Source organism: Schistocerca gregaria, chromosome 3, assembly GCF_023897955.1.
Source record: "Schistocerca gregaria isolate iqSchGreg1 chromosome 3, iqSchGreg1.2, whole genome shotgun sequence".
In the NCBI taxonomy this organism is placed as follows: Eukaryota; Metazoa; Arthropoda; class Insecta; order Orthoptera; family Acrididae; genus Schistocerca; species Schistocerca gregaria.
In genome coordinates, this window is record NC_064922.1 from 694,804,896 (window position 1) to 694,830,366 (window position 25,471).

General features: G+C 41.7%; 1 protein-coding gene across 2 annotated transcripts in view; it reads left to right on the forward strand.

The window, feature by feature from the left end:
* LOC126354788 (proton-coupled amino acid transporter-like protein pathetic) overlaps nucleotides 1-25,471 on the forward strand; it is a 79,659-nt gene that overhangs the window by 34,577 nt on the left and 19,611 nt on the right. For both annotated transcript variants that reach the window (XM_050004696.1, XM_050004698.1), the window contains exons 2-6: nucleotides 5,926-5,996; nucleotides 9,876-9,980; nucleotides 11,460-11,610; nucleotides 18,322-18,446; nucleotides 22,196-22,280. In XM_050004696.1, coding sequence (XP_049860653.1) covers nucleotides 5,926-5,996; nucleotides 9,876-9,980; nucleotides 11,460-11,610; nucleotides 18,322-18,446; nucleotides 22,196-22,280 — 537 coding nt within the window. The remainder of the gene's footprint in view (nucleotides 1-5,925; nucleotides 5,997-9,875; nucleotides 9,981-11,459; nucleotides 11,611-18,321; nucleotides 18,447-22,195; nucleotides 22,281-25,471) is intronic.

Here is a 25,471-nt window from a genome sequence, read left to right on the forward strand (position 1 = left end):
GCGCCGGCGGCCGTGGCCGTGACCCTGACCCTTATCCGTCACGTGGCAGAATCCACGTCAGCCGAGGTCACGCTGCGGCCGGAAGACCTGCTGCGCTGTTGCGCGTCGCGACTTGGGAGTCTGTACGGCCGGTGTCAGACCGCGACCGAGCTGCGCGTCGTCCTGCGATAACACGTGGTGGAGAGCACACGCAGCTCAACGTGACGGAAGTCAGTCCCGCAGAAGACACTGATCCACTTATAAAAACGGGAAATCATTTACTAACGAAATAAACAGTCATCGGAACTAAAAACGTACACTACTGCCCATTAAAATTGCTGCACCAAGAAGAAATGCAGATGATAAACGGGTATTCACTGGACAAATATATTACACTAGAAGTGACATGTGATTACATTTTCACGCTATTTGGGTGCATAGATCCTGAGAAATCAATACCCAGAACAACCACCTCTGGCCGTATTAACGGCCTTGATTCGCCTGGGCATTGTCAAACAGAGCTTGGATGGCTGTCCATGCAGCTTCAACAGAATACCACAGTTCATCAAGAGTTTGTGACGGGTGTACTGTGATGAGCCAGTTGCTCGGACACCATTGACCAGACGTTTTCAAATGGTGAGAGATCTGGAGAATGTGCTGGCCAGGGCAGTAGTCGAACATTTTCTGCATCCAGAAAGGCCCGTACAGGACCTGCAACATGCGATCGTAAATTGTCATGCTGAAATGAAGAGTTTCGCAGGGATCGAATGAAGGATGGAGCCACGGGTCGTAACACATCTGAAATGTAACATCCACTGTTCAAAGTGCCGTCAATGCGAACAAGAGGTGACCGAAACGTGTAACCGATGGCGTCCCATACCATCACGCCGGGTGATACACCAGTATGGCGATGACGAACACACACTTCCAATGTGCGTTCACCGCTATGTCGCAAAATACGGATCGACCATCATGATGCAATAAACAGAACCTAGGTTCATCTGAAAAAATTACGTTTTGCCATTCGTGCACCCAGTTTCGTCGTTGAGTACACCGTCGCAGGCGCTCCAGTCTGTGATGTAGCGTCAAGGGTAACCTCAGCCATTGTCTGCGAGCTGATAGTCCATGCTGCTGCAAAAGTTGTCGAACTGTCCGTGCAGATGGTTGTTGTCTTGCAAACGTCCCAGTCTGTTAACTCTGGGATCGTGACGTGGCTGCACGACCCGCTACAACCATGAGGATAAGATACCTGTCATCTCGACTGCTAGAGATACAAGGCCGTTGGGATCCAGCACGGCGTTCCGTATTGCCCTCATGAACCCACCGATTCTGTATTCTGCTAACAGTCATTGGATATCGACCAACGCGTGCAGCCATGTCGCGATACGATAAACCGCAATCGTGATATGCTACAATCCGACCTTTATCAAAGTCGGAAACGTGATGGTACGCATTTCTCCTCCTTACAGGAGGCATCACAACAACGTTCCACCAGGCAACGCCGGTCAACTGCAGTTTGCGTATGAGAAATCGGTTGGTAACTTTTCTCATGTCAGCACGTTGTAGGTGTCTCCATCGGCGCCAACCGTGTGTGAATGCTCTGAGAAACTAACCATTTGCATATCACAGCATCTCCTTCCTGTTGGTTAAATTTCGCGTCTGTAGCACGTCATTTTCGTGGTGTAGCAATTTTAATAGCCAATAGTGTTTTCTATTTGATGGGTTACGATTATTAGGTTGAAGACAGGCGGAGACAGGCTGGACAGTGAAGGGGGAGGCGTGTTTATAGCGATAAGAAGTGCAATAGTATCGAAGGAAACTGACGGAGATTCGAATTGTGAAATGATTTGGCTGAAGGTCACGGTTAAAGCAGGCTCACACATGGTAATTAGATGTCTCTATAGGCCCCCGGGCTCAGCAGCTGTTGTGGCTCAGCACCTGAAGAATAATTTGGAAAATATTTCGAGTAGATTTCCCCACCATGTTATAGTTCTGGGTGGAGATTTTAATTTGCCGGATATAGACTGGGAGACTCAAACGTTCATAACGGGTGGCAGGGACAAAGAATCCAGTGAAATATTTTTAAATGCTTTATCTGAAAACTACCTTGAGCAGTTAAACAGAGAACCGACTCGTGGCGATAGCAAATTAGACCTTCTGGTGACAAACAGACCCGAACTATTTGAATCAGTTAATGCAGAACAGGGAATCAGCGATCATAAAGCGGTTACTGCATCGATGATCATCCGTAAATAGATATATTAAAAAAGGTAGGAAGATTTTTCTGTTTAGCAAAAGTGACAAAAAGCAGATTACAGAGTACCTGACGGCTCAACACAAAAGTTTTGTCTCAAGTACAAATAGTGTTGAGGATCAGTGGACAAAGTTCAAAACCATCGTACAATATGCGTTAGATGAGTATGTGCCAAGCAAGATCGTAAGAGATGGGAAAGAGCCACCGTGGTACAACAACCGAGTTAGAAAACTGCTGCGGAAGCAAAGGGAACTTCACAGCATACATAAACATAGCCGAAGCCTTGCAGACAAACAAAAATTACGCGAAGCGAAATGTAGTGTGAGGAGGGCTATGCGAGAGGCTTTCAATGAATTCGAAAGTAAAGTTCTATGTACTGACTTGGCAGAAAATCCTAAGAAATTTTGGTCCTATGTCAAAGCGGTAGGTGGACCAAAACAAAATGTCCAGACACTCTGTGACCAAAATGGTACTGAAACAGAGGATGACAGACTAAAGGCCGAAATACTAAATGTCTTCTTCCAAAGCTGTTTCACAGAGGAAGACTACACTGTGCTTCTTTTTCTAGATTGTCGCACAGTTCACAAAATGGTAGATATCGAAATAGACGGCAGAGGGATAGAGAAACAATTAAAATCGCTCAAAAGAGGAAAGGCCGCTGGTCCTGATGGGATACCAGTTCGATTTTACACAGAGTACGCGAAGGAACTTGCCCCCCTTCTTGAAGCGGTGTACCGTAGGTCTCTAGAAGAGCGAAGCGTTCCAAAGGATTCGAAAAGGGCACAGGTCATCCCCGTTTTCAAGAAGGGACGTCGAACGGATGTGCAGAACTATAGACCTATATCTCTAACGTCGATCAGTTGTAGAATTTTGGAACAACTATTATGTTCGAGTATAATGTCTTTTCTGGAGACTAGAAATCTACTCTGTAGGAATCAGCATGGGTTTCGAAAAAGACGGTCGTGTGAAACCCAGCTCGCGCTATTCGTCCACGAGACTCAGTGGGGCCTTAGACACGGGTTCACAGGTAGATGCCGTGTTTCTTGACTTCCGCAAGGCGTTTGACACGGTTCCCCACAGTCGTTTAATGAACAAAGTAAGAGCATACGGACTATCAGATCAATTGTGTGATTGGATTGAGGAGTTCCTAGATAACAGAACGCAGCATGTCATTCTCAATGTAGAGAAGTCTTCCGAAGCAAGAGTAATTTCAGGTGTGCCGCAGGGGAATGTCATAGGACCGTTGCTATTCACAATATACATAAATGACCTGGTGGATGACATCGGAAGTTCACTGGGGCTTTTTGCAGATGATGCTGTGGTGTATCGAGAGGTTGCAACAATGGAAAATTGTACTGAAATGCAGGAGGATCTGCAGCGAATTGACGCATGGTGCACGGAATGGCAATTGAATCTCAATGTAGACAAGTGTAATGTGATGCGAATACATAGAAAGATAGGTCCCTTATCATTTAGCTACAAAATAGCAGGTCAGCAACTGGAAGCAGTTAATTCCATAAATTATCTGGGAGTACGCATTAGGAGTGATTTAAAATGGAATGATCATATAAAGTTGATCGTCGGTAAAGCAGATGCCAGACAGATTTATTGGAAGAATCCTAAGGAAATGCAATCCGAAAACAAAGGAAGTAGGTTACCGTACGCTTGTTCGCCCACTGCTTGAATACTGCTCTGCAGTGTTGGATCCGCACCAGATAGGGTTGATGGAAGAGATGGGGAAGATCCAACGGAGAGGGGCGCGCTTCGTTACTGGATCATTTGGTAATCGCGAAATCCTTACGAAGATGATAGATAAACTCCAGTGGAAGACTCTGCAGGAGAGACGCTCAGTAGCTCGGTACGGGCTTTTGTTAAAGTTTCGAGAACATACCTTCACCGAAGAGTCAAGCAGTATATTGCTCCCTCCTACGTATATCTCGCGAAGAGACCATGAGGATAAAATCAGAGAAATTAGAGCCCACACAGAAGCATACCGACAATCTTTCTTTCCACGTACAATACGAGACTGGAATAGAAGGGAGAACCGATAGAGGTACTCAGGGTACCCTCCGCCACACACCGTCAGGTGGCTTGCGGAGTATGGATGTAGATGTAGAAGTATCTGGTTTATTTGAAAGCAAATCTACTGTTCCTTGTATAATGAGTTTTCGGGAGTCCGGCTGAGTAATCGATTTCATATTCCATAATATTCCTGGAAGCTTTCGAACCCATGTTACACCTAGCCGAGTTCACGTTGCCCCTTTTAAGAAATGGCTCTGAGCACTATGGGACCCAACTTGAGGTCATTAGTCCCCTGGAACTTAGATCTACTTAAACCTAACTAACCTAAGGACATCACACACATACATGCCCGAAGCAGGATTTGAGCCTGCGACCGTAGCGGTTGCGAGGTTCCAGACTATAGCGCCTACAACTGCTCGGCCACTTCGGCCAGCACCCTCGTAAGACGGTTGACTTTTGAACAAAAGCAACAATACGAATTATTGTATCATGGAGAATGGATGAGGACAAGAAATGGATTGTGTCCTTTTCATAGGAACCAATTCAGCATTTGCTTCATAGAATTGGGGAAACCACTGTAAAACCTTTATCTCCAAGCGCGGAGATACTTTCGTAGAATAGAAAGTGCTGTATACCGAGTCACGACTTCATATTTCACTACAGTCTTCGTACGTCCGCTCTTTTCTATGCTCCAAATGGAAACGTTTTAAAATTTGAATCACTTCGAAAATATTTAAGGAAGGTTGTGCAGCTGATTAAGTGCAAAGATAATTATCCTGAAAAACTGTACAACAGAAGTATTTCAGTCGTTGGTGAGGCGATAGGCTGGTTACGCCAATATGCAGTCGTGCCATATAGCGATTTTACTGGTTAATTTTGTTTTAAATCTCAAAGCTTCCGGCATCTGATCGACAGCTTGCTAGCCAGTTGAATTTCCCTCCGACCTCGGGGAATGTGGGTCAAGGTACCCATGCATCCGTATGGAACCATGTTTGTTGTTGCTGACAGTTAATGTGTTCTAAAAAAAAAAAAAGGTTATGCACGTGATATTTGCTGTGCAACGCACCTAATTATAACGATAGCGGACTCAGTTATACATTATTGGAACTTTTCCGTCATCGATGCATTGTTTACCTTTATGATAGACGTTAGGTGATTTGCTTTAAATACTCTTTTCTTCTCTTTTTACATTAAGAAAATTTATGGTTACTCGTTTATTTCATGCGGTAGGATATTTTGAAATGTATGTTGCAAAGCTCTTTTCGTTTCTTCTTACCTCCTTGTCGTCACAAACTTCACTCTGAGGCAGTGTATATGTCTTATTTGCTTTCATCTTATTCCTATAGTACCTACATATGAATTACTATTGATGTACTATAATGACGAAGGAACAACGAAAGGAGAACTGTCTTATTAGGTCTGTTTATTTCGAATGAGCCTTGCGATATTTTTTATACAGCAGTGATGTAATTTTTCCAAGTTATTCACATTATTTCATTGTTAATTCCAACCTCTTTCCTTTTCTCCCTTTCCCTGTAAATTGTAAATTATTTATCTTCTCAACAACTTCATCGTGTTAAAAGCGATTTTATTAAGTTTTCTTCCTCTTCACTGGTCGTCATACAGCTTTATGTGTGGTTTATGTGTTACGTTTGCTTGCTCTGTTGCAGATGCGGCGGGAGAAAAACGTCGTCGCTCGTGAAAGCGACACAGTCATCACCCTGAGCGTATTCAATCCTCCGTAAGTAACGACACTTCGTCTTTCATATAGAAAACACAAAACACAAGTGTCTCTTTCATAATGTTTTGATACATCTACTAACAGATAGTGACATCAGAATCATGTCATCAACTTTCAAATGCTTACATGTTGCGACATACCTGCTTCCTATTGCATAAGTCTCTTCTGTTCTTCTCGGTGGCTGCACGGGCTCCAAAACTAGCATAGATCTGTTAGTTCTGGTAACAAGTTATAGCAATATTGTGGTCGACACCAGATATGGATTTAAAACACTTCAGTAAGTTCATAAATACTGCTCTGCTGACCAATCATTGTTCTTAGAACTCAGTAATCACTGCGTTCCTCTAATAAGTCCTCACTGAGAATTAATGAGTAATTACTGTCACAGAAGTCAAGAATTAAATCCACGAGTGAACAAAAACGAAGTGTACGCAATATTTGCGAATGTTTCAGAATTTTAGCTTTCGGACTGCGGCATAATGCTCTCGACAAGATACGTAGGCGTTGCTCAGCCGCAGGCTGCCTGACCTCAGATGTGCTAGATTTATATACAGGGTGGTCCATTGATAGTTACCGAGCCAAATACACGAAATAGGCATCAAACGAAAAAACTACAAAGAACGAAACTCGTCTAGCTTGAAGGGCGAAACCAGATGGCACTATGGTTGGCCCGCTAGATGGCGCTGCCGTATGTCAAATGGATATACTGCGTTTTTTTTTTTTTAAATAGGAACCACAATACTTATTACATACTCGTGTAGTACGTAAAGAAATTTAGTTGGACCACTTTTTTCGCTTTGTGAAAGGTCGATATCGTGTTGATGTATGGCTATTGTGATCAAAAGGCCCAATGGGCGTGTGCTATGTATGCTGCTCGGTATCCTGGACAACATCATCCAAGTGTTTGGAGCGTTCGCCGGATAGTTACGTTATTTAAAGAAACATGAAGTGTTCAGCCATATGTGAAACGTCAACCACGACCAGCAACAAATGATGATGCCCAAGTAGGTGTTTTAGCTGCTGTAGCGGCTAATCCGCACATCAGTAGCGGACAAATTGCGCGAGAATTGTCGGTGTTGAGAATGCTACATCAACATCGATTGCACCCGTACCGTATTTCTATGCACCAGGAATTGCATGGCGAAGACTTTTAACATCTGTACAGTTCTGCCACTGGGCACGAGAGAAATTACGGGACGATGACAGATTTTTTGCAAGCGTTCTATTTAGCGACGAAGAGTCATTCACCAACAGCGGTAACGTAAACCGGTATAATATGCACTATTGGACAACGGAAAATCCGCGATGGCTGCGACAAGTGGAACATCAGTGACCTTGGCGGGTTAATGTATGGTGCGGTATTATGGGAGGAAGGATAATTGGCCCCCATTTTATCGATGGCAATCTAAATGGTGCAATGTATGCTGATTTCCTACGTAATGTTCTAACGATGTTACTACAAGATGTTTTACTGCATGACAGAATGGCGATGTACTTCCAACAAGATGGATGTCCGGCACATAGCTCGCGTGCCGTTGAAGAGGTATTGAATAGCATATTTCATGAGAGGTGGATTGATCGTCGAAGTACCATACTATGGCCCGCACGTTCACCGGATGTGACGTTCCCGGATTTCTTTCTGTGGGGAAAGTTGAAGGATATTTCCTATCGTGATCCACCGACAACACCTGACAACATGCGTCAGCGCATTGTCAATGCATGTGCGAGCATTACGGAAGGCGAACTACTCGCAGTTGAGAGGAATGTCGTTACACGCATTGCCAAATGCATTGAGGTTGATGTACGTCATTTTTAGCATTTGTTGCATTAATGTGGTATTTACAAGTAATCACGCTGTAACAGCACGCGTTCTCAGAATAATAAGTTTACAAAGGTACATGTATCACATTGGAACAACCGAAATAAAATGTTCAAACGTGCCTAAGTTCTGTGTTTTAATTTAAAACCAAAGGTACATGTATCACATAGGAACAACCGAAATAAAATTTTCAAACGTGCCTAAGTTCTGTGTTTTAATTTAAAACACCTACATGTTACCAACAGTTCGTCTAAAATTGTGAGCCATATGTTTGTGACTATTTCAGCGCCATCTATCACAAAGCGAAAACAGTGGCCCAACTAAAACATTCATATTTCTTTACGTACTACACGAATATGTATTAAAAATGGGCGTTCCTATTTCTAAAAAAAACGCAGTTGATATACGTTTCAACTATGGCAGCGCCATCTAGCGGCCCAATCATAGCGCCATCTGGTTTCCCTCTTCAAGCTAGACAAGTTTCGTGCTTTGTAGTTCTTTCGTTTGACACTTATTTCGTGAGATACTTGGCCCTGTCACGATCAATAGACCACCCTGTATAGTTTCGCCTACGAACAATATGTTTTACACTACTCATTATTGACGGTAGACATATTAAATAAAATATTTTTTACCCTCCAAATATTGAACTTTCTAATTAATGAATTAATTAATAAATGATGAACGTCAGATGGAAAATACAATATACCAACAAAATTATAACGCCAAAGTTAAGAATCTAACACTAATTTTGACGTAATTTGTAACTGAAGTTAACAGTGATCAAAAGCTTTAATGTTAATTAATGCGAAAGATAATTTGTTTCAGACAATTTTATATGCCTTACGGAAAATTTGGAGATATGTACTTCCAAATGATAGCCGTTAATATGCCGATATGTGTTTCCTACTGCTTACTAAATAAGTAAGGTTCTACTGCATTAACATTTGCAATTAATAATATATCACAGTGAACAACGTTACTGATCACTGCAACTATATTAGCAATATGAGCATTTAAATTCATTGGGACTAAACTTATTTATTAATCCAAAATTACTAGGCACTCATTGGGTACTAGGTACACTATCGTATTGTCATTATGATACGTACTTTGTCTTAAGGTGAATCGTGTGAGACCATTCTGGAAAAATACTTAATTTTTGGTTAGGGATTCTATATTCTCAGGTGTTTCTCTCAAACGTTGTTTCAATTACTGTTAAATCAATTTACGAGAACTCTGGTTCTTCTTTCACTTGTTGGTGCAACGTAGTCCTGTTTGGCAATTTTTTCCATGGCGTTGCACTTGGTGTGTACCTGCTTACTGTGTTATCAATGTGATGTCTATGACATTAGAAATACATCCCTGGTTTTATGCAATGAGCTACGTCATCGTGCAAGAATTCTGTATACTTTCATTATTTATGTTGAAAATCAGCATTCAACAGGGAAGGTAACCTGGAAATCGGATATTCACAAGGCACGTGGTGAAATACGGTCCCCACTTTTTTTTCAGACTCAGATTGTGGCCTACCAATCCAGAGATCACAAGGATGCTGGAATAAATTTCCCGTTTAATCTTAAGGTCAGAGCTGGTCGAGGAGATGGTATAGAAGAAGATGACGTTAGAGAATATAAAAAAAAATCCGTCAAATTACCGAACTTAATCTAATTTGAGATCCCCTACAATGCCTTTTGTTCCTGTGAGAACTCCATTTGTTTCTGTCTTTCAGTACTCTCTTAATCTTTGCAAATGTGCTGTATAGAACATCTGCAAAAACTACAATCTTTATAACTATTGTACACGCAATTATCCTAGATAAGTGTACTTTTCAGATTTTGATGACATCACCGAAATTTATTTGCATGAAACGTTTAATCGTAGAAACAAAGCTGTTAAGTTACGTAACAAATCTCAGTCCTGCAGAACGACGATGTGTCAAGTTTATTCCACACTTTTAATCTGCCAGGAAGTTTCAAGTTTATTCCAGTATGTAAAGAGCCATGGCACAATGTGAACGACACCTCGCGCTTAGTGTGTGACGCTTTCCTCTTCCACAGGGTGAACGTGACGGATTTAAAGAGCGGCGTGCAGAATGGTTCGGCCCCCACAGCTACAGCTGACTACGATCCATTCGCGGAAAGGAACCGCGAAAATGCCTACTCGTAAGTATTCATGGACATAATTTTGTGTATAGTAGAATCACTCATAATGAACTTTTTATAATTTATTGAATTCATTGTAGGCAGCGGCAAAATATGATTACAGGGAAAAATATCACTATTTTACCACTGTTTCATTTTTTTCGGTCTAGATTTTGAGTTATTAGCCCGTCGTCTAGCGTTGCAGGCAAAGATTTTGTTATGTACACTGATAGAACAAAGCAAAAAAAAAAAAGAATCTTCAAAATAATTAACTGCTAATAGTAAATATACTATGTATTAGTTGAAAATAGTAGAGTAATGAAACGAATTACTATAAAATACATTTTTATTGGGGCACCACTTAATTATAATGGACTGGGTAATCATTCAGGAATGGAGAGAAACTGGTCTGTTTGTTCATTCACTAGCTGTTCAAGATTATTCTTGCAGTTCCTCTTGATTTCGAGCATTTCGTGCAGCCCAAGTGTCTGTTTATCTCGTGTGAAACTTACCTTCTCTTAACCTTATGACTTCACTTTCATATATTCGTTTTGTCTGTTAGAAGGATTTGACATTATACATAGTGTTCTGCTATTCTACTTTTCTCACTGAATTTTTCGCAACTATAGGCAACTAAATATCAGTTTTAAGAATTGGTTAGAATGCAGTTCGTGAAAAGAAGAATAACATGCTTTTAACGACAGAAAAAGTCAAATGCTCTTAATACTCACCCACAGCTCATTATCTGTTAGAATGGAAATCATTTTACAAACAAAATCTCTTTTTTCTGCGCACTTAGTCTTCTTACTTGGTGCGCTGAAGTCAGCCAAAGATGATGGAGTAAAACACTTCTGGCTATGATTCTCATCCGAAAGCTTTAATCCAGTTAAAATACATTTCATCGACATTCCTTTGACGTGTATTGTCTTTAGTGCAGCTACCAACAAAACTATATTAAACAACTGAAACCCGTGGTTCCGTCTTTGTAATAGTCTGTAGAGAGGACGTATCTGAATTTTTGTGTTTTTAATTCTCTTTGTGGAAAACAACAGCAGGTTTAATCTAGTTAAAGAGACAAATTCCGCCAAGTTCTTGTGTTCCAGTGTAACTTGATTTGATAGGTAATACTAACTGTAACAAACCTGGACATACTGAGTTCCCTTTCCTGAGACGGTTCAATGTGATAGCAGTACCCAAAATTCAGTTCCTGCAACACTATTGTTACAACAATATCAGCTAATTAAATAACCGTCCTCTGTCAGAAACGGATCCACACAGGCACAACCACTTACATACAGAGACGCGCAAGTCCACTCTTGCCTGCACACACACACACACACACACACACACACACACACAGAGAGAGAGAGAGAGAGAGAGAGAGAGAGAGAGAGAGAGAGAGAGGAGAGGGAGAGAGGGAGAGAGAGAGAATTGACCGTTTGCCAACGCATCTTGCTGAATGTGGCCACTGAGTCACTCGACCTTTCTCGCCTTTTGCAGCGACTACGGTGCACTGGCGCACCTGCTGAAGTCGGCTCTGAGCAGCGGCTTCCTGGTGATGCCGAATGCTTTCAAGAACGCCGGGCTCGCGTTTGGACTGGTTTCTACCTTCGTCATCGCCTTCATCTTCAACCACACTATACAATTGCTGGTAAGAGCTTCTCAGCATTTTTTCCAGTTTGCTAAAATGTTCTAGTGATATAGTTAATACAGGCTGGGAAAAATAAAGCTAACCCGGTAAATCCCTACAGTAAGACTGACGCGGGACTGACCTTTGTTAATGAAAAACATAGAAGATGCCGGCTACCGTTAACGATGCAGCGTTGTGCTCGATTTATCAAACTCTGGCTAACGGATAGCATAGCAGCAACAGCTTTTTCACTGTATGAGGACTACTTATGTTGACCTGCCCCTTTAGTTTATTCCACATATAGAAATCACAAGGACACTGACTGCCCTCTCATCACCGAACAGCTCTTGCACTCGTGACAGAATTGTCATAAAGGTGCTTGCTGCTTTCTCGTCTTGCTCAAAATATCCACACAGTCGTTCTTCTTCCGTGAGTTGATAACCATATTGATTAAGCTGTTTCTGGACGTGCTGTTCAGCATTAACAGCTGGATGAGAGAATACTGTTACGATGCGGAGAGCGGACATTGCGCACCAAATACCAATCTCCAGATTATGCAACAGCTTTTTCAGAGTGCTTACGTAATGACGCACGTTCTGTGAATTTACATACTCTGACAGGCTGAACTCAGACTCATATAAAAAAATTAAAATGCGGATTCAAAAGTCCTAATTCCATTTTACTTGGAAACCACCGGAAGAACTCAAGGTCTCAAGTTCACCTGTACGCTTTAATTCAAGGAGAACAGTAAACTTGTAAGGATTTACATGAAGGAACTTTTTGATAACATTTCGACGCGATGATCACAAAATTTCCAGTTGCACAGAGAAACAATATTGAAATTTCGTCGGATCGTGTTGGAGGCTTTCTTTCACTCGACCAATGTATTCTGCTGTTCGAGATCGTTACGTATAGCTACTGTTCTTATTCGCTACGCAGCACTTCTCGCGCCATTGTGCCACTATGTTATCCATTGTAAACTTAGCTGGAGGTTTTCCACAACAATTAAAATCTGAAACATTTTCGTAAACAGTTCTGCAAATGTTTTCCACTATCTGCACTTCACGTAACACTGGATGACGAAATACGTAAGGTCTAAACAAGACTTTTAGTACTGTCACAAAAGACGGTGCATAAATTATGCATAAAGGTGAGAAAAGTCATGAGATACCGCTTCATATCGTGTCAGATTCCTTTTGCCGGTGTAGTGTCGTGACTAGATGCGGTGGCATGGACTCAACAAGGCTTTGGAACTCCTCTGCACAAATTGTTAGCCATGTTGCCTCTTTAACCGTTTTGCCGGTTAAGGATTCTGTGCACGAAGTGGCCTGTCGATTAGGTCCCATAAATGTTCCATGGGACTCATGTCGGGCGATCTGAGTGCGGAATGTTCTTCAAACCAATCGCCGGACCGGTGACGTGGCGTATTGCCATGCATACAAATTCCATCGTTGCTTGGAAACATAAAGTCCATGAATGACTGCAAATGGTGTCCAAGTAGCCGTCCAATCAGTTGCCGGTTCAGTTGAACCCGAGGGTCCAATCTGTTTCATGTAAATACAGCGCACACAATTATGGAGCCACCACCAGCTTGCACAGCGGCTTATTGAGAAGGTGGTTCCGGGATACGTCCGTCGTACGTGTGACGTAGATTTTTACGATTATTTCTATTAGTATTGACATCTGAAATCAAAAGCCGCTGCTTTCAGTCGTTAAATGAGGGCCGTCAACCACTGCGTTCGGCGTGGCGGGAGGTAATGCCTGAAATGTGTTATTCTCTGCACTCTCTTGACACTGTCACCTCGGATTATGCAGTTCGTTGATTCCGAAATGGAATGTTCCGTGTATATAGCTCCAACTACCGTTTCGCGTTCAAAGTCTGTTAATTCCTATCAGGAGTCCATAAACACGTCAGAAAACTTTTCACATGAATTACTTGAGTAGAAATGACAGCTCCGCCAATGCAGTGCCCTTTTATGCCTTGTGTGTGCGATACAACCGCCACCTGTGTTTGTGCATATCAGTTCCCATGGCTTTTGGCACCTCAGTATATTTGTAGAAGGTAAGGGACTAGCTAGGAAACAGCAGTAAAAGAGCACAGTTTTTCTATGTGTTAACCAGTTCCATGAAAGGGAAGCAGTGGTTGGGAAGGGAGTACGACAGGGTTGTAGCGTCTCCCCGATGATATTCAACCTGTACATTGAGCAAGCAGTAAAGGAAACAAAAGAGAAGTTCGGAGTAGGTATTAAAATCGAGGGAGAAGAAATAAAAACTTTGACGTTCACCGATGACATTGTAATTCTGTCAGAGACAGCAAAGGACTTGGAAGAGCAGTTGAACGGAATGGACAGTGTCTTGAAAGGAGGGTATAAGATGAACATCAACAAAAGCAAAACGATTATAATGGAATGTAGTCGAATTAAGTCCGGAGATGCTGAGGGAATTGGGTTAGGAAATGAGACACTTAAAGTAGTAAAGGAGTTTTGCTATTTGGGGAGCAAAATAACTGATGATGGTCGAAGTAGAGATGATATAAAATGTAGACTAGCAATGGCAAAGAAAGAGTTTCTGAAGAAGAGAGATTTGTTAACATCGTGTATTGATTTAAGTCTCGGGAAGTCGTTTCTGAAAGTATTTGTATGGAGTGTAGCCATGTATGGAAGTGAAACATGGACGATTAATACTTTAGACAAGAAGAGAATAGAAGCTTTCGAAATGTGGTCCTACAGAAGAATGCTGAAGATTAAATCGGTGGATCACATAACTAATGAGGAGGTATTGTATAGAATTGGGGAGAAAAGGAGTTTGTGGCACACCTTGACTAGAAGAAGGGATCGGTTGGTAGGACATGTTCTGAGGCATCAAGGGATCACCAATTTAGTATTGGAGGGCAGCGTGGAGGATAAAAGTCGTAGAGGGAGACCAAGAGATGAATACACTAAGCAGATTCAGAAGGATGTAGGCTGCAGTACGTACTGGGACATGAAGAAGCTTGCATAGGATAGAGTAGCATGGAGAGCTGCAACAACCAGTTCCTAAATCGCCAACTATTTCTCGTTTTTAGGTCAATGCGCAAATAATAAAAACAATTTTTTATTAATAAGATAGTACTATAAAACAAATGTGTCTGACAACAATTTGTTATGGCTAAATAACCAAAACTCTCCGGAAACAGAAACATGCAGACTTAATTGTAATGTAGTGTCCGCCAGTAATGGCGCATATCTAAATTTATATGGTGAAGGAAAGCAATCATGAAGTCAGCTACTAGAAACCACAGACACAGAACTTTACAAGTAAATACCGTAACTCCTTCCGCCGCGAGGACGTCTGTCGAAGATGGTTCAGCTTTAATTTCTTGCGAGAAGAAATTAGGAGTCTGTTAAAGAAAAAAACTGTATTTTATCATCCAGGGATTGATAAGTAAACTTTGTTGTGGAGTTATTCATTTGTTTGATCAAATACCGCAGCAGTCCGTGTGAACCTACCTTCACACTCTGAAACTACAGCACTTTGTTTAACGCTGCTGACCAGAAGTCTAAGATCAAAGCTTGGGTGGCTGCGTCTGTTGGAAATATATTGATTTCTGTCATGAAAAAAATTTCCTCTATCCTCGTAGTCAGCAGGATTCCACTTTCAAAAACGGAGAGAAGAAAAGAAAAAAGACAGAAGCAGACAACTCCTGCGGATCGTTTATTCCTTGAAGCACGGATCATGTACATGACGATTCATGTGATACTGTTTTTTTCTGTTACAGTCTTTACGTAATTGGAGGGCAGAGGGGACTTTCCTTGGCTCTTACAGTCTCAAGGCTAGAAGGTGCGCATCATATGCCGAGGCACGGACAGATACTTCCTGGAAATGATGGCGAAGAAGGTGTCGTAACGCTTTCTGGAAGAAGTAGGATATTACGAGTACTCTTTGTCACAGCTTCTTTGAGGCTACGTCGGCGAAGTGCACATCCCATGGGCATAATAATAACGCTTTTCTTCGGCCTTCGCAAAGGAGCTAAGTGTAAAATGCTGGCAGTGCCTGCAGCCTTCCCGGCTGACTAAATCGACTTCTCATATTTCGGTAGAAGTAGTTTCTAACTACTGCGTGACTGCCATTTAATTTCCAGCGTAAAGTAATGAACCTGTATTTTATCGACAGTGACAAATACGTGAATACAAACTGTTAAATCTAAAATCACTATACAATGCTGAGAAATGATTTTACGCAATTTCTTCCGGTTAGTATTCATTAAATCCGGCGCACGCCTTGCACAAAGCATTCTCATAGCTAATTTTCTGAATGAATTGTACGATGCCTTTCCCTTCTCATAACTCTATGATGTTAGCTATCGCGTACCTTAAGCAATTTAAAGTGGATTTGTACTATTTCAAATACGTCCACAATACGTAAACAGATGTATGGTGTAACAAGCATCGGTGAGCAATATGTATGTGGACATCGCCTTTTTCACAAGGTGCTTTATGTTTCACAATAATTATTTTAGTGATGACAAGCCTTTTATATTGCTGATTTTTATCGATCTGGCATCTTGTGCGTGAGGTTCAGAGTAAAATGAACATGTTTTACAACAAAAAGATTTTAAGACCTGAAAATGACAGTAAAGTTTGTTGCAACCGGTTGTTTTAAATAAAGAAATACTTTGTGCGATCTTCTCTATTGAACGGTATTTTACGATTAAAACAGATCTCTAAGTGAGAAAATCTAATTTTTCAGGTCATCGACTGAAATGAAGCTCACAGAACGAGCCCGCTTCCTAATGTCGTGTACTACAAAGTAAATACAACTAAGTTAACACTTCAGCCCTAATAATAAATAAATAAAGCACCATGCCTGTGAAAGGTCGAGAGTTCTTGTCCTTGTTACTGTGTAGCCTTCTCGAGCCCATGTATCTAAAGGTTTTTCTGTAGTTGAGCTCCATCTTTTTTCTCGTTGTCCCTCTTTTCTATTTTTCTCCCTGCCCCTCTCTCCTTTCTTCTAACGAAAACTTTTAACTTCCTTTGTGAAGGTGAATCAGTCGCAGCTTGTCAAACTTCTGTCTCATTTTCTGCAGAGCAATCAGTAGCGTCCTCTCCTTGTTGTTTTATTGATAAGCCAAACAGAAGGACAAAAACAGGTACACTGCCCTAGTTTCAGTCTGCAGTGGCAAACCTTATTGGTAGCTCTAGCACAAAGACGTAACGGGAAGATAGCGTCTGGCCATGTTCCTAGTCACTCATTTATTTGAACTAGCGATGTATTTAGCATCACACCAGTTTTAAGATAAGAACGTGACTGATATTCAGTTTCGACAATATTCACCATAACCTTCTGTCAAAAGAAACATGTCATCGTCTTCGTAACCGAAGAAACTTAGTTTTGTCCTACGAATTCCTGGCCTTGATTTTTGTGTATGTGATCGGGTGGTAGGATTAATATCACGCTGAACCGGCGGGGTGTTGGGACTTGCAGAAAGAGTATACTGAATATAACATTTCGTAGTGTATTTACTACACTGTTAAGGTTTCTCCGATAGCGTATATTACGTCAGTCCATGTATTAAAAAGGAAAGGGGGAAATATCCATCCCATGCAAGGAAGTTAAAAAAAAACAACATTTGAAGATTGTTGTTATGTTAACAACATACTTTTTAAAAGGTACTGATGTGTATGTATCTTCCAGAACCTGTAAATATCTTTTAACACGTTCACAGCAATTTCAGTGCATTTTCAGTAACATCTTGTACCCCAGTTGGGATTATGACTAACAAGGAAAAAAAATTAAAAAATGCAAATGTCGTGAGCTGTTGTGACTTTTACTCACAACATGGTCCTGAGCTTGAAGATATTGAGCATTAAATTCACTGGAAAGTGGCATCTGCTACTAATACATATCAAGGTTAGGTGCAACTTAAAAATTTTAAACATTTATGGAATACGGTACAAGTATTAATTATAACCAATAATTAGCTTTTCCAAAATTTTAAAATATTAAGTAACTGACCAGATTACACTGTTTTCAAAAGGTGGGCATCAATTATCCCTCACCCCCATTTCCCCCGTTTACGGTACTGCGAGACTTAATCGAACAGCCTTCTTCTTTACCTCTGGTCACGCTATAGTACTGTGATGGAGAAGGTAAGTTTCATATAAGTGTACTCATCAAATTTCTCTTCGTGTAGTAAGTGCATATAGTGGGAAGAAACTAATAACTGGAAAATGAGACACAAGATTTAGAACTGAGAAATAAATTAATGCCGACGAGGACCATACGGAATGTGTTACATTTTGCAGTACTAACATAGATATCGAGGAGTGTGAAGCTTGTAGGTCTGTCAAATAATCTCTGCAGAACCTCATAGGAGAACTTTGTTTGCTTTGAGGATACAGTAGTGATAGAAAAGCAATAAGCAGTGCTCTTTACAGCGTAGTTCAAACTTAATTTTACAGCTTTGGGATTTGTAGTGGATGTGCGAATGAGGAAACTGCTGCTCAGAAGCCAAATGTTTTCTGAAACGCGTCTTTCTGATGGACCCTCTATGTGATGGACTTCAATGCTAGCATTTCAGCTACATCACTGCATGTAGCTCAGGCTCCGATATATAATACTGGGTAGCTAACAGGCCTAGGTCGAACTTGACAACTTTAGAATGTCAGTAGTCATTAGTGGTCCGTGTAACGTTTGCGGTCGCTCGCGGTGGTGCCACCAACGGGATTTGAACCAGGGTCCGTTGCTTTGCAGGTGCGGTGCTCCCAAGAGCTGTGCCGGCGGGAGCGAGTGCCGGTGCTCGCCTTCGCTGAGACCGCGGAGGCGGCCTTCAAGACCTCCAGGTTTCCAGTCCTCCGCTCCTACTCCACGTTCGCAAAGTGAGTAATTGTATCGAGCCGATGATAATTTTAATAACTAGCAATAATATAACTACCACTGCATACTGTCTCTAACGAAACATGTAGCATTTAAACTCAACTGTGGTGTATCTGCTTAATGAATTCTTCTTCTCGAAAGTGTATAAAATGCTGGCTAATAAAATTACAACACAAAGAAGGCGGTATGTAATAAACCTCTGGTTGCCATGAAGTAAACTAAATGTAAAAGAAGAAAACAACCGACGTGTCATGAAGGAATTATCAGAATGGGACGGAAAGTGATGGATGTGATGTACACATATAGACAAACAAATAATTACTACCTCAGACAAACTATGATTTATTCTAGAAGAAGATCTACACAAACTGAGCGAGTCTACAACATGTTGGTTCACCTCCGGTCCTTAGACAAACAGTTATGCAGCTTGGAATAATGATAATTTTTGGAAGTCCACCTGAGGACCATCGTGCCAAATTCTGCCCAACTGGCGCGTTAGATCTCAAAATTCCAAGATGATTGGAGAGTGCTGCCCATGATGCGCCAAATGTTAGCAACTGAAGAGAGATCCGGCTATCTTGCTGGCCAAGGTAGGGTTTGGCAAGCACGAAGACAAGCTCTCGCCGTGTTCCGAAGGGTAGTCTCTTGCCGAAATGTAAGAAGAGGATGGTTTGCCTTGAAGGGCAACAAAACGGGACGCAGAGTATTGTCATTGTACCTCAGTGCTTTTAAGGCGCCGCGGATGACACCGAAGAGAGTCCTGATATCGAATGAAATAGCATCACACTTGGTTGTCGGACCGTACTGCGGGCGACTGTGGGGTTCGTAACCCACCGCCGTCCGGGGCATCTCCAGGGATGTCTTCGCTGGTCATCGGGCCTCAATTAGAAGCGGGACTCATTACTGAAGATGCTCATAACGCTGATCCCTACAAAATACTGTACACCATATGAGACACAGCTCTCCGTACACCACTTTCATCTTACGATAAATTTGTGAAGCATGCTTCCCTTCTGCGTGAAGGAACTGGATAACCGCTCTTTGTGCTGATCGGGAGAAATTCATCAAGGAGCGAACTGCGGAAAGCATTTTTTAGAAAAGACGAAATTGTTGCGAAGCCGTTAACTCGGCTTATGCAACTGCGCTTATGCAACTCCGAATATAATCACGCCCCCTCTCGGTAAGAACGTTCCCTCACTGGGATTATATACAATGGCGCTACACCGAAGGTCTCCTTTTGAATGTGGCACATGTTGCTGGTAGAAGTAACACTGTCTACATTCCGTCTGTCAGAAATAAGTAAGCAGCTGGTTCCTCCATTCAGAAATGGCATCTGTATAGTGTTTGTGTGTGAGAAGATGGTTTCACGCCTCGTATAAGAAGGAGAAACGTCTGTCGCATTTAAACAGTCGTCTTACTAAATCAGGCGACCATGAGGGAATTAGATTTGGAAATATGACTAGGAAATCTTTCACACTATTTTCCTGGTGTGTAGCCATATATTGAATTGAAAAGTGGACAGTAAAAGGTTCAGACAACGACACACACTGTTTGGGCAAAAAGAGCAAACGCTCAGTTTTCTGGTAACTGATATGTCCACTGGCTTACATGTTTCATACAAAGATAAAAAGATATCTAAAAGTCTTCATTAAAGCAGAGCCATTTTATTCCGAATACAAATTACTCGTATTAGTTTAGTAACAAGTAATGTCATGTGTGTGATTCTTGAGTTTCTCCCGGCGTATTTGATAATCAAAATATCCACGGCTGTACTGCCGGTCTATAGTGTCCAACGGGCACAATATTTCGGCGATCAAACATGTCGCCATCATCAGGTGAACTGACGGACTGAGCTCCTGTGAACGTGCCCGTTGGACACTATAGATCGGCAGTACACCCGTGGATATTTTGATTAATGTCATGTAGTTCTCATCTGTATTCTACACACTTTCGCAACTACCTCTGTTGCGCGTGTCTTTTTATTTTATACTTCTGCGAACTACATTTGCAGTGTCTCGTTTCGTGAGCAAATCGGTAAGACGTTTCACGTAAAAATTTAAAAATAGTGATCAGCGGCGCCTTCTGCAATTAGGATTAAAAGTCTTCCCGACATGGTAACGTGTTTCAAGGAGATACACATACGATACAACATTTAATACTTAGAAGGTTCTATTACAGAGTTCCGTATACCCCCACAACATTAAATAGACAAATTTTACTACAATGCAAAACTTTACCATTCCTTATAGATGCAGAGATATGAAGGGCTTTGTCGCAACAGGTCATACAAAAAGCACTTTAGGGTAGAATGGACGAATTCTTCACTCAGCGTTGACTCCGTCATCCATGCTATAACGAACAGAATAGAGAGACTTAAACGAAAAGTTTTCGGTGTCGTGAAAACGTAAGTGCCCAGCAACATATCATCCAGATGAACAATGTTAACAGACACGATTTTAATGATTCATTAGCACTGTCTGGAAGCTTGTCTGCTCTGAAAAGTAGGACAGATGGTGATCGGTGGCATCTCTCCCGATGGTGGTGCACGCTCAAGTGTTTCAGAGCACACCATTCATCGTACGTTGTTGAACATGGAACTCCGCAGCAGACAACTACGTGTTCACATGTTGACCCAGCGACATCGGCGATTGCGATTCCAGTGGGCGCGGGACCATCGGGATTCTGCCGTTCATCAAAGGAAACGTGTCGGCTCCTCCGTTCCGTTGAATCACATTTTTGACACACGAGGGAGATGGTCGTGTCCACAAAAGACGTCATCGAAGCGAACGGCAACTCTAGATGTGCAGCGCTCCTCGGACGCAGGCTGGTGCGAGATGAATTATGCTATGGAAGACATTATCCTTTGCTTTCATAGGACCTGTGCTAGTAATCGATGACACACTGACAGCTGCGACACACTTGCACTCCTTCAAGCTTGATGTCTTCCCCAAGGGCGACGTCATCTTACAGCAGTATAATTGTCCGCGCCTCGGAGCGATAACACTTGTGCAGTGGTTTGAGGAGCATTACAATAAACTCACGCTGATGCCTCAGAGATAAAATTCACCTAACGTAAACCCTACAGAATCCATCTGGGTCACTATTGGGCGCCATCACTGTGTACGCAAACCAGTGACCCTTTATTTATGCGAATTACATTACCTGTGCGTAGAAATATAATATATCTCTACGAACCTACCAGCAAACTGTCGGATCCCTGATGCGCAGAATCAGTGATGTATTTTGATCTACAGACGGACAAACAGGCTATTAAGCAGGTGGTGATAATGTTTTGGCTTATCAGTGTATATTCTCTGCTTTGTTGGTAACATTCACTTTCAAATTATTTCCTTACTTGTTCATTCCCTTAAAGACAGAACCTTAAGCTTCAGCAACCCGTGGAGGAAGGGGTCATTAAAGTCGGAGCACTATCTCAGATAGGTCCAGAATAGGGAAATAAATCGGCAGTGTGGTTTCGAAAGGAACCATCCCAGCATCAGTCTTATCCAAGTAGGCAAACAACGTCAAACATAAATCCGGATGGGAGGCCGGACTTTGCCACCTTCATCTCCTGTAAGTGCCATGCCCTGACCAGTAACGATCTCAGTCATTTAACTGTGGTTTTAGAATTAGTTATAGGTGTTTCATTTACTCAAGCGCCGCAAAATGTATTTACTGTGAATAATTACGTTGCTTGTCAGCCGCTGCTCTTAATTTGGCATTCGATTTACTCACGCAGTCCTCTTCACAGGAATTTCGTGAACGTCGGGATCCTGTCATCTTACTATGGAGCGTCGTCCGTGTACCTGCTGCTGCTCGCCACTTCGGTACAGCAGGTGAGTCTGCATTTTGCAAACACAACTGCTACACAGGAAAACTATTTTCTATGTTTCCAAGCTCCTGATGACGACACTTGTGTAACTGACTCTGATTTAAGCGTGGGTGACTGTGGAGGTGGGGAGGAGGGGGAAGTCGTGCGCTCTCCTGTGTCCTGTGTGTGTGTGTGTGTGTGTGTGTGTGTGTGTGTGTGTGTGTGTGTGTGCGTGCGTGCGTGAGTGCACGTACGTTCGGTAAGCCCGCAAACCTTGCAATAGAAGAGGACGAGGAGGTAATTATACACGGAACACAAGCTCGAATTAGGGAAGAATGAGGAAGGAAATCTGCCGTGTCCTTTAAAGGAAACATCCCGGCATTTGCCTTCAGCGATGTAGCGAAATCACGGAAATCTAAATCTGGATTGTCGGACGCGAATTCGAGCCGTCCTGCTCCCGAATGCGAGTCAAGTGTGCTAACCACTGCGCTACCTCTCTCAGTCTTGCAACAGAAATGACTAAGCGTACATGCTTTTAAACATACATTCTTTTAAACATAAGACTAAAACTCTCGATCCAACACACGAATCGTTATAGCAGATTGAAACAAATTTACTTACCATGCAAAGCACATTAAGAGAGCAATAAACGAAAAAAAAATGGTTCAAAGTGCTCTGAGCACTATGGGACTAAACATCTGAGGTCATCAGTCTCGTAGACTTAGAGCTACAAAAACCTAACTAACATAAGGACATCACACACATCCATGCCCAAGGCAGGATTCGAACCTGCGACCGTAGCAGCAGCGCAGTTCCAGACTGAAGTGCGTAGAACCACTCGTCCACAGCGGCCGGAAATAAACGAAAGTCCTGTAACAATATGTAGGAAATAAACTATCATTAACGCAAAATAACACTCAAAATTTCGGTTTCTGTCGTCGCCTGAGTCTTAATGCTTTTCTGTCATCGAATCATAAATTAGCACTTGTTTTATTACCAGTAAATTTCTCCGGGTGTGGTAGATTCAGCGAAAAGTTTCACGAGTCTAATTATAGGGAATTCAGTCACAAAACTGCCCCCCCCCCTCCAAAAAAATTATTTTCAGAAGGCGGATTTCACCCTCTTTCTCCACAGTCACTCTACGGAAATAAATCAGATTGATTGATTTGTGCCTCCATCCTACCGAATTGCATATTGCACGACTGACTCATGTTGCAACAACTTAATTTCAAGTCGTCCCTCTTCCTGCTAAGATTTAGTATTGTGGGATTGGAAAGGGAAGGTGTTTCGACACTGAACTTCTGTGACGCCATAGGCTCTTAATCACCTACATTCGTAGTTCATGCTGGCATTAGAGAGAAATAAGACGATTGCATGTACTGAAAACAGAAGTTGTATGGAACCGCCCGGTTCGACACTGCATATTATATTCTCTGCTGGCATGATTTGACGCTTTGATAACGTTTCCCCCACATACTGACATCGTGATGAGTGAAATGTGGAAATTCAAGCTGAAATAGTTATTTAATGGCGAAATTGTACATGTAGGGAGCCAATGTGGTCTCCGTGGCTTCTTAAGATGCATCGTACTCAGTAACCATAGAAAATCATCTGATGTTTATCAGAAGAGTTTCTGCACAATGAAACGTGATACATCACTTATAGATCGCTTTTTTTAAAAATATGAAGCACATATTCATATTCGATACTTTCAAAAGTTCTCGTTTGCGATTATTTAGAGAAAAATATTCGAATCATCTAAAGCAGAAAATTAGCAAACTGTTTTGAGAGACTCTCTGGTGTTCTCAAACAGCAAGTGACAAGTAAACATTAGTACTGAGCAATACATTGATATCGTGATCGATTGAGACATAACAACTGCCTCGATAAGAACAGCTAACCTATTTCTGTATCATGAACTGGTACTATCATACAAGGAAAGTACTCGTCCCAACTGAAATGCTTCTGAGAATCATATGAGGGGTGGGCTACAATTCATCAGTATTGTTGAGTAACGTTTATCTTGTCCAAATATCTGTTAAGAATTTTGTTGTCTCTAAGCCTTGGATGTCATCACTAAGGAGCCACTTAGAGGGAGCTGCTCCTGTTAAAGAAATACCTCGAAAGCTTGTTATTAATGAATAATCGGAGAAACAGTAAGTACGGATTTCAAGGGCTGCGGTACTGTCAAAGCAGCACTGATATAATGATGTGCTTAGAAACTGCTGACAGTCCGTCCATTAATCATCACAACGATGCTGACAAAAAATGATGCAGAAGGTGACACATATCTAAGCTGCTTTAAAAATAGCTGGCTTCTTGAAGTAAGATTCCGAGAGGCACAGTTAAAACATAATTTATAATTTCGTCACTATCAGCCTGTCTCTCCTTTCTTTGTCTTTTTATCTGATTATCTCTAGTCTTATTTATACTGTCCAATTATCTGAGAGATAACCTTATACATTGCAGGCTCAAGTAGGGTTGCAGTGATGTAAATAAAACATTGCTTTATCATATTACTAACAGGCTACTTCTTTTGTGACGATGAAAAGTTTAGTCTGCTGCTGGAAAGCATCCTGTAAACACTGGTGTGAAATCATTACCTCATTTATGTAGGAATGAAGACCTTAGTACAATAAAAGCAGAAACGTCACTGACTTAAAGAGAATATTGACTTGTTACTTTTGTTATGGTTTTTGTTGTCGCCATGCTAGTCTATCCCATGCAAGCCTGTTTATCTCGACGTAACTGTTACTTCAACCAACATCCAATTGAATCTGCGTACTTGACATTACTAACTAATTCTTTTTCTTTCCACTCTTCTTCTATTACCATACTGACATTTCCTTGATGCTTCTGAATGTTTTCTATTAGCCGATCACTTCTTGTTATCACGTTGTGCTATAGTTTCTTTGCCAATTTCTCAATAATAACTCTGTCCATCCATCAAGTGTTCAGTATTCTTCTGTAACATCGCATTTCAAAACTTCTTGCCTCTTTCTGTCTGAATTTTCAACTGATGTTCCATCCATTTGCCGTGTCTGTCAGAATTACCATATCATCGAGGATTGTTGTTTTGTTGTTGCTATGGTCTTCAGCCCAAAGATTGGCCTGATGGCCGGCCAGGGTGGCCGAGCGGTTCTAGGTTCGAATCCTGCATCGGGCATGGATGTGTGTGATGTCCTTAGGTTAGTTAGGTTTAAGTAGTTCTAAGTT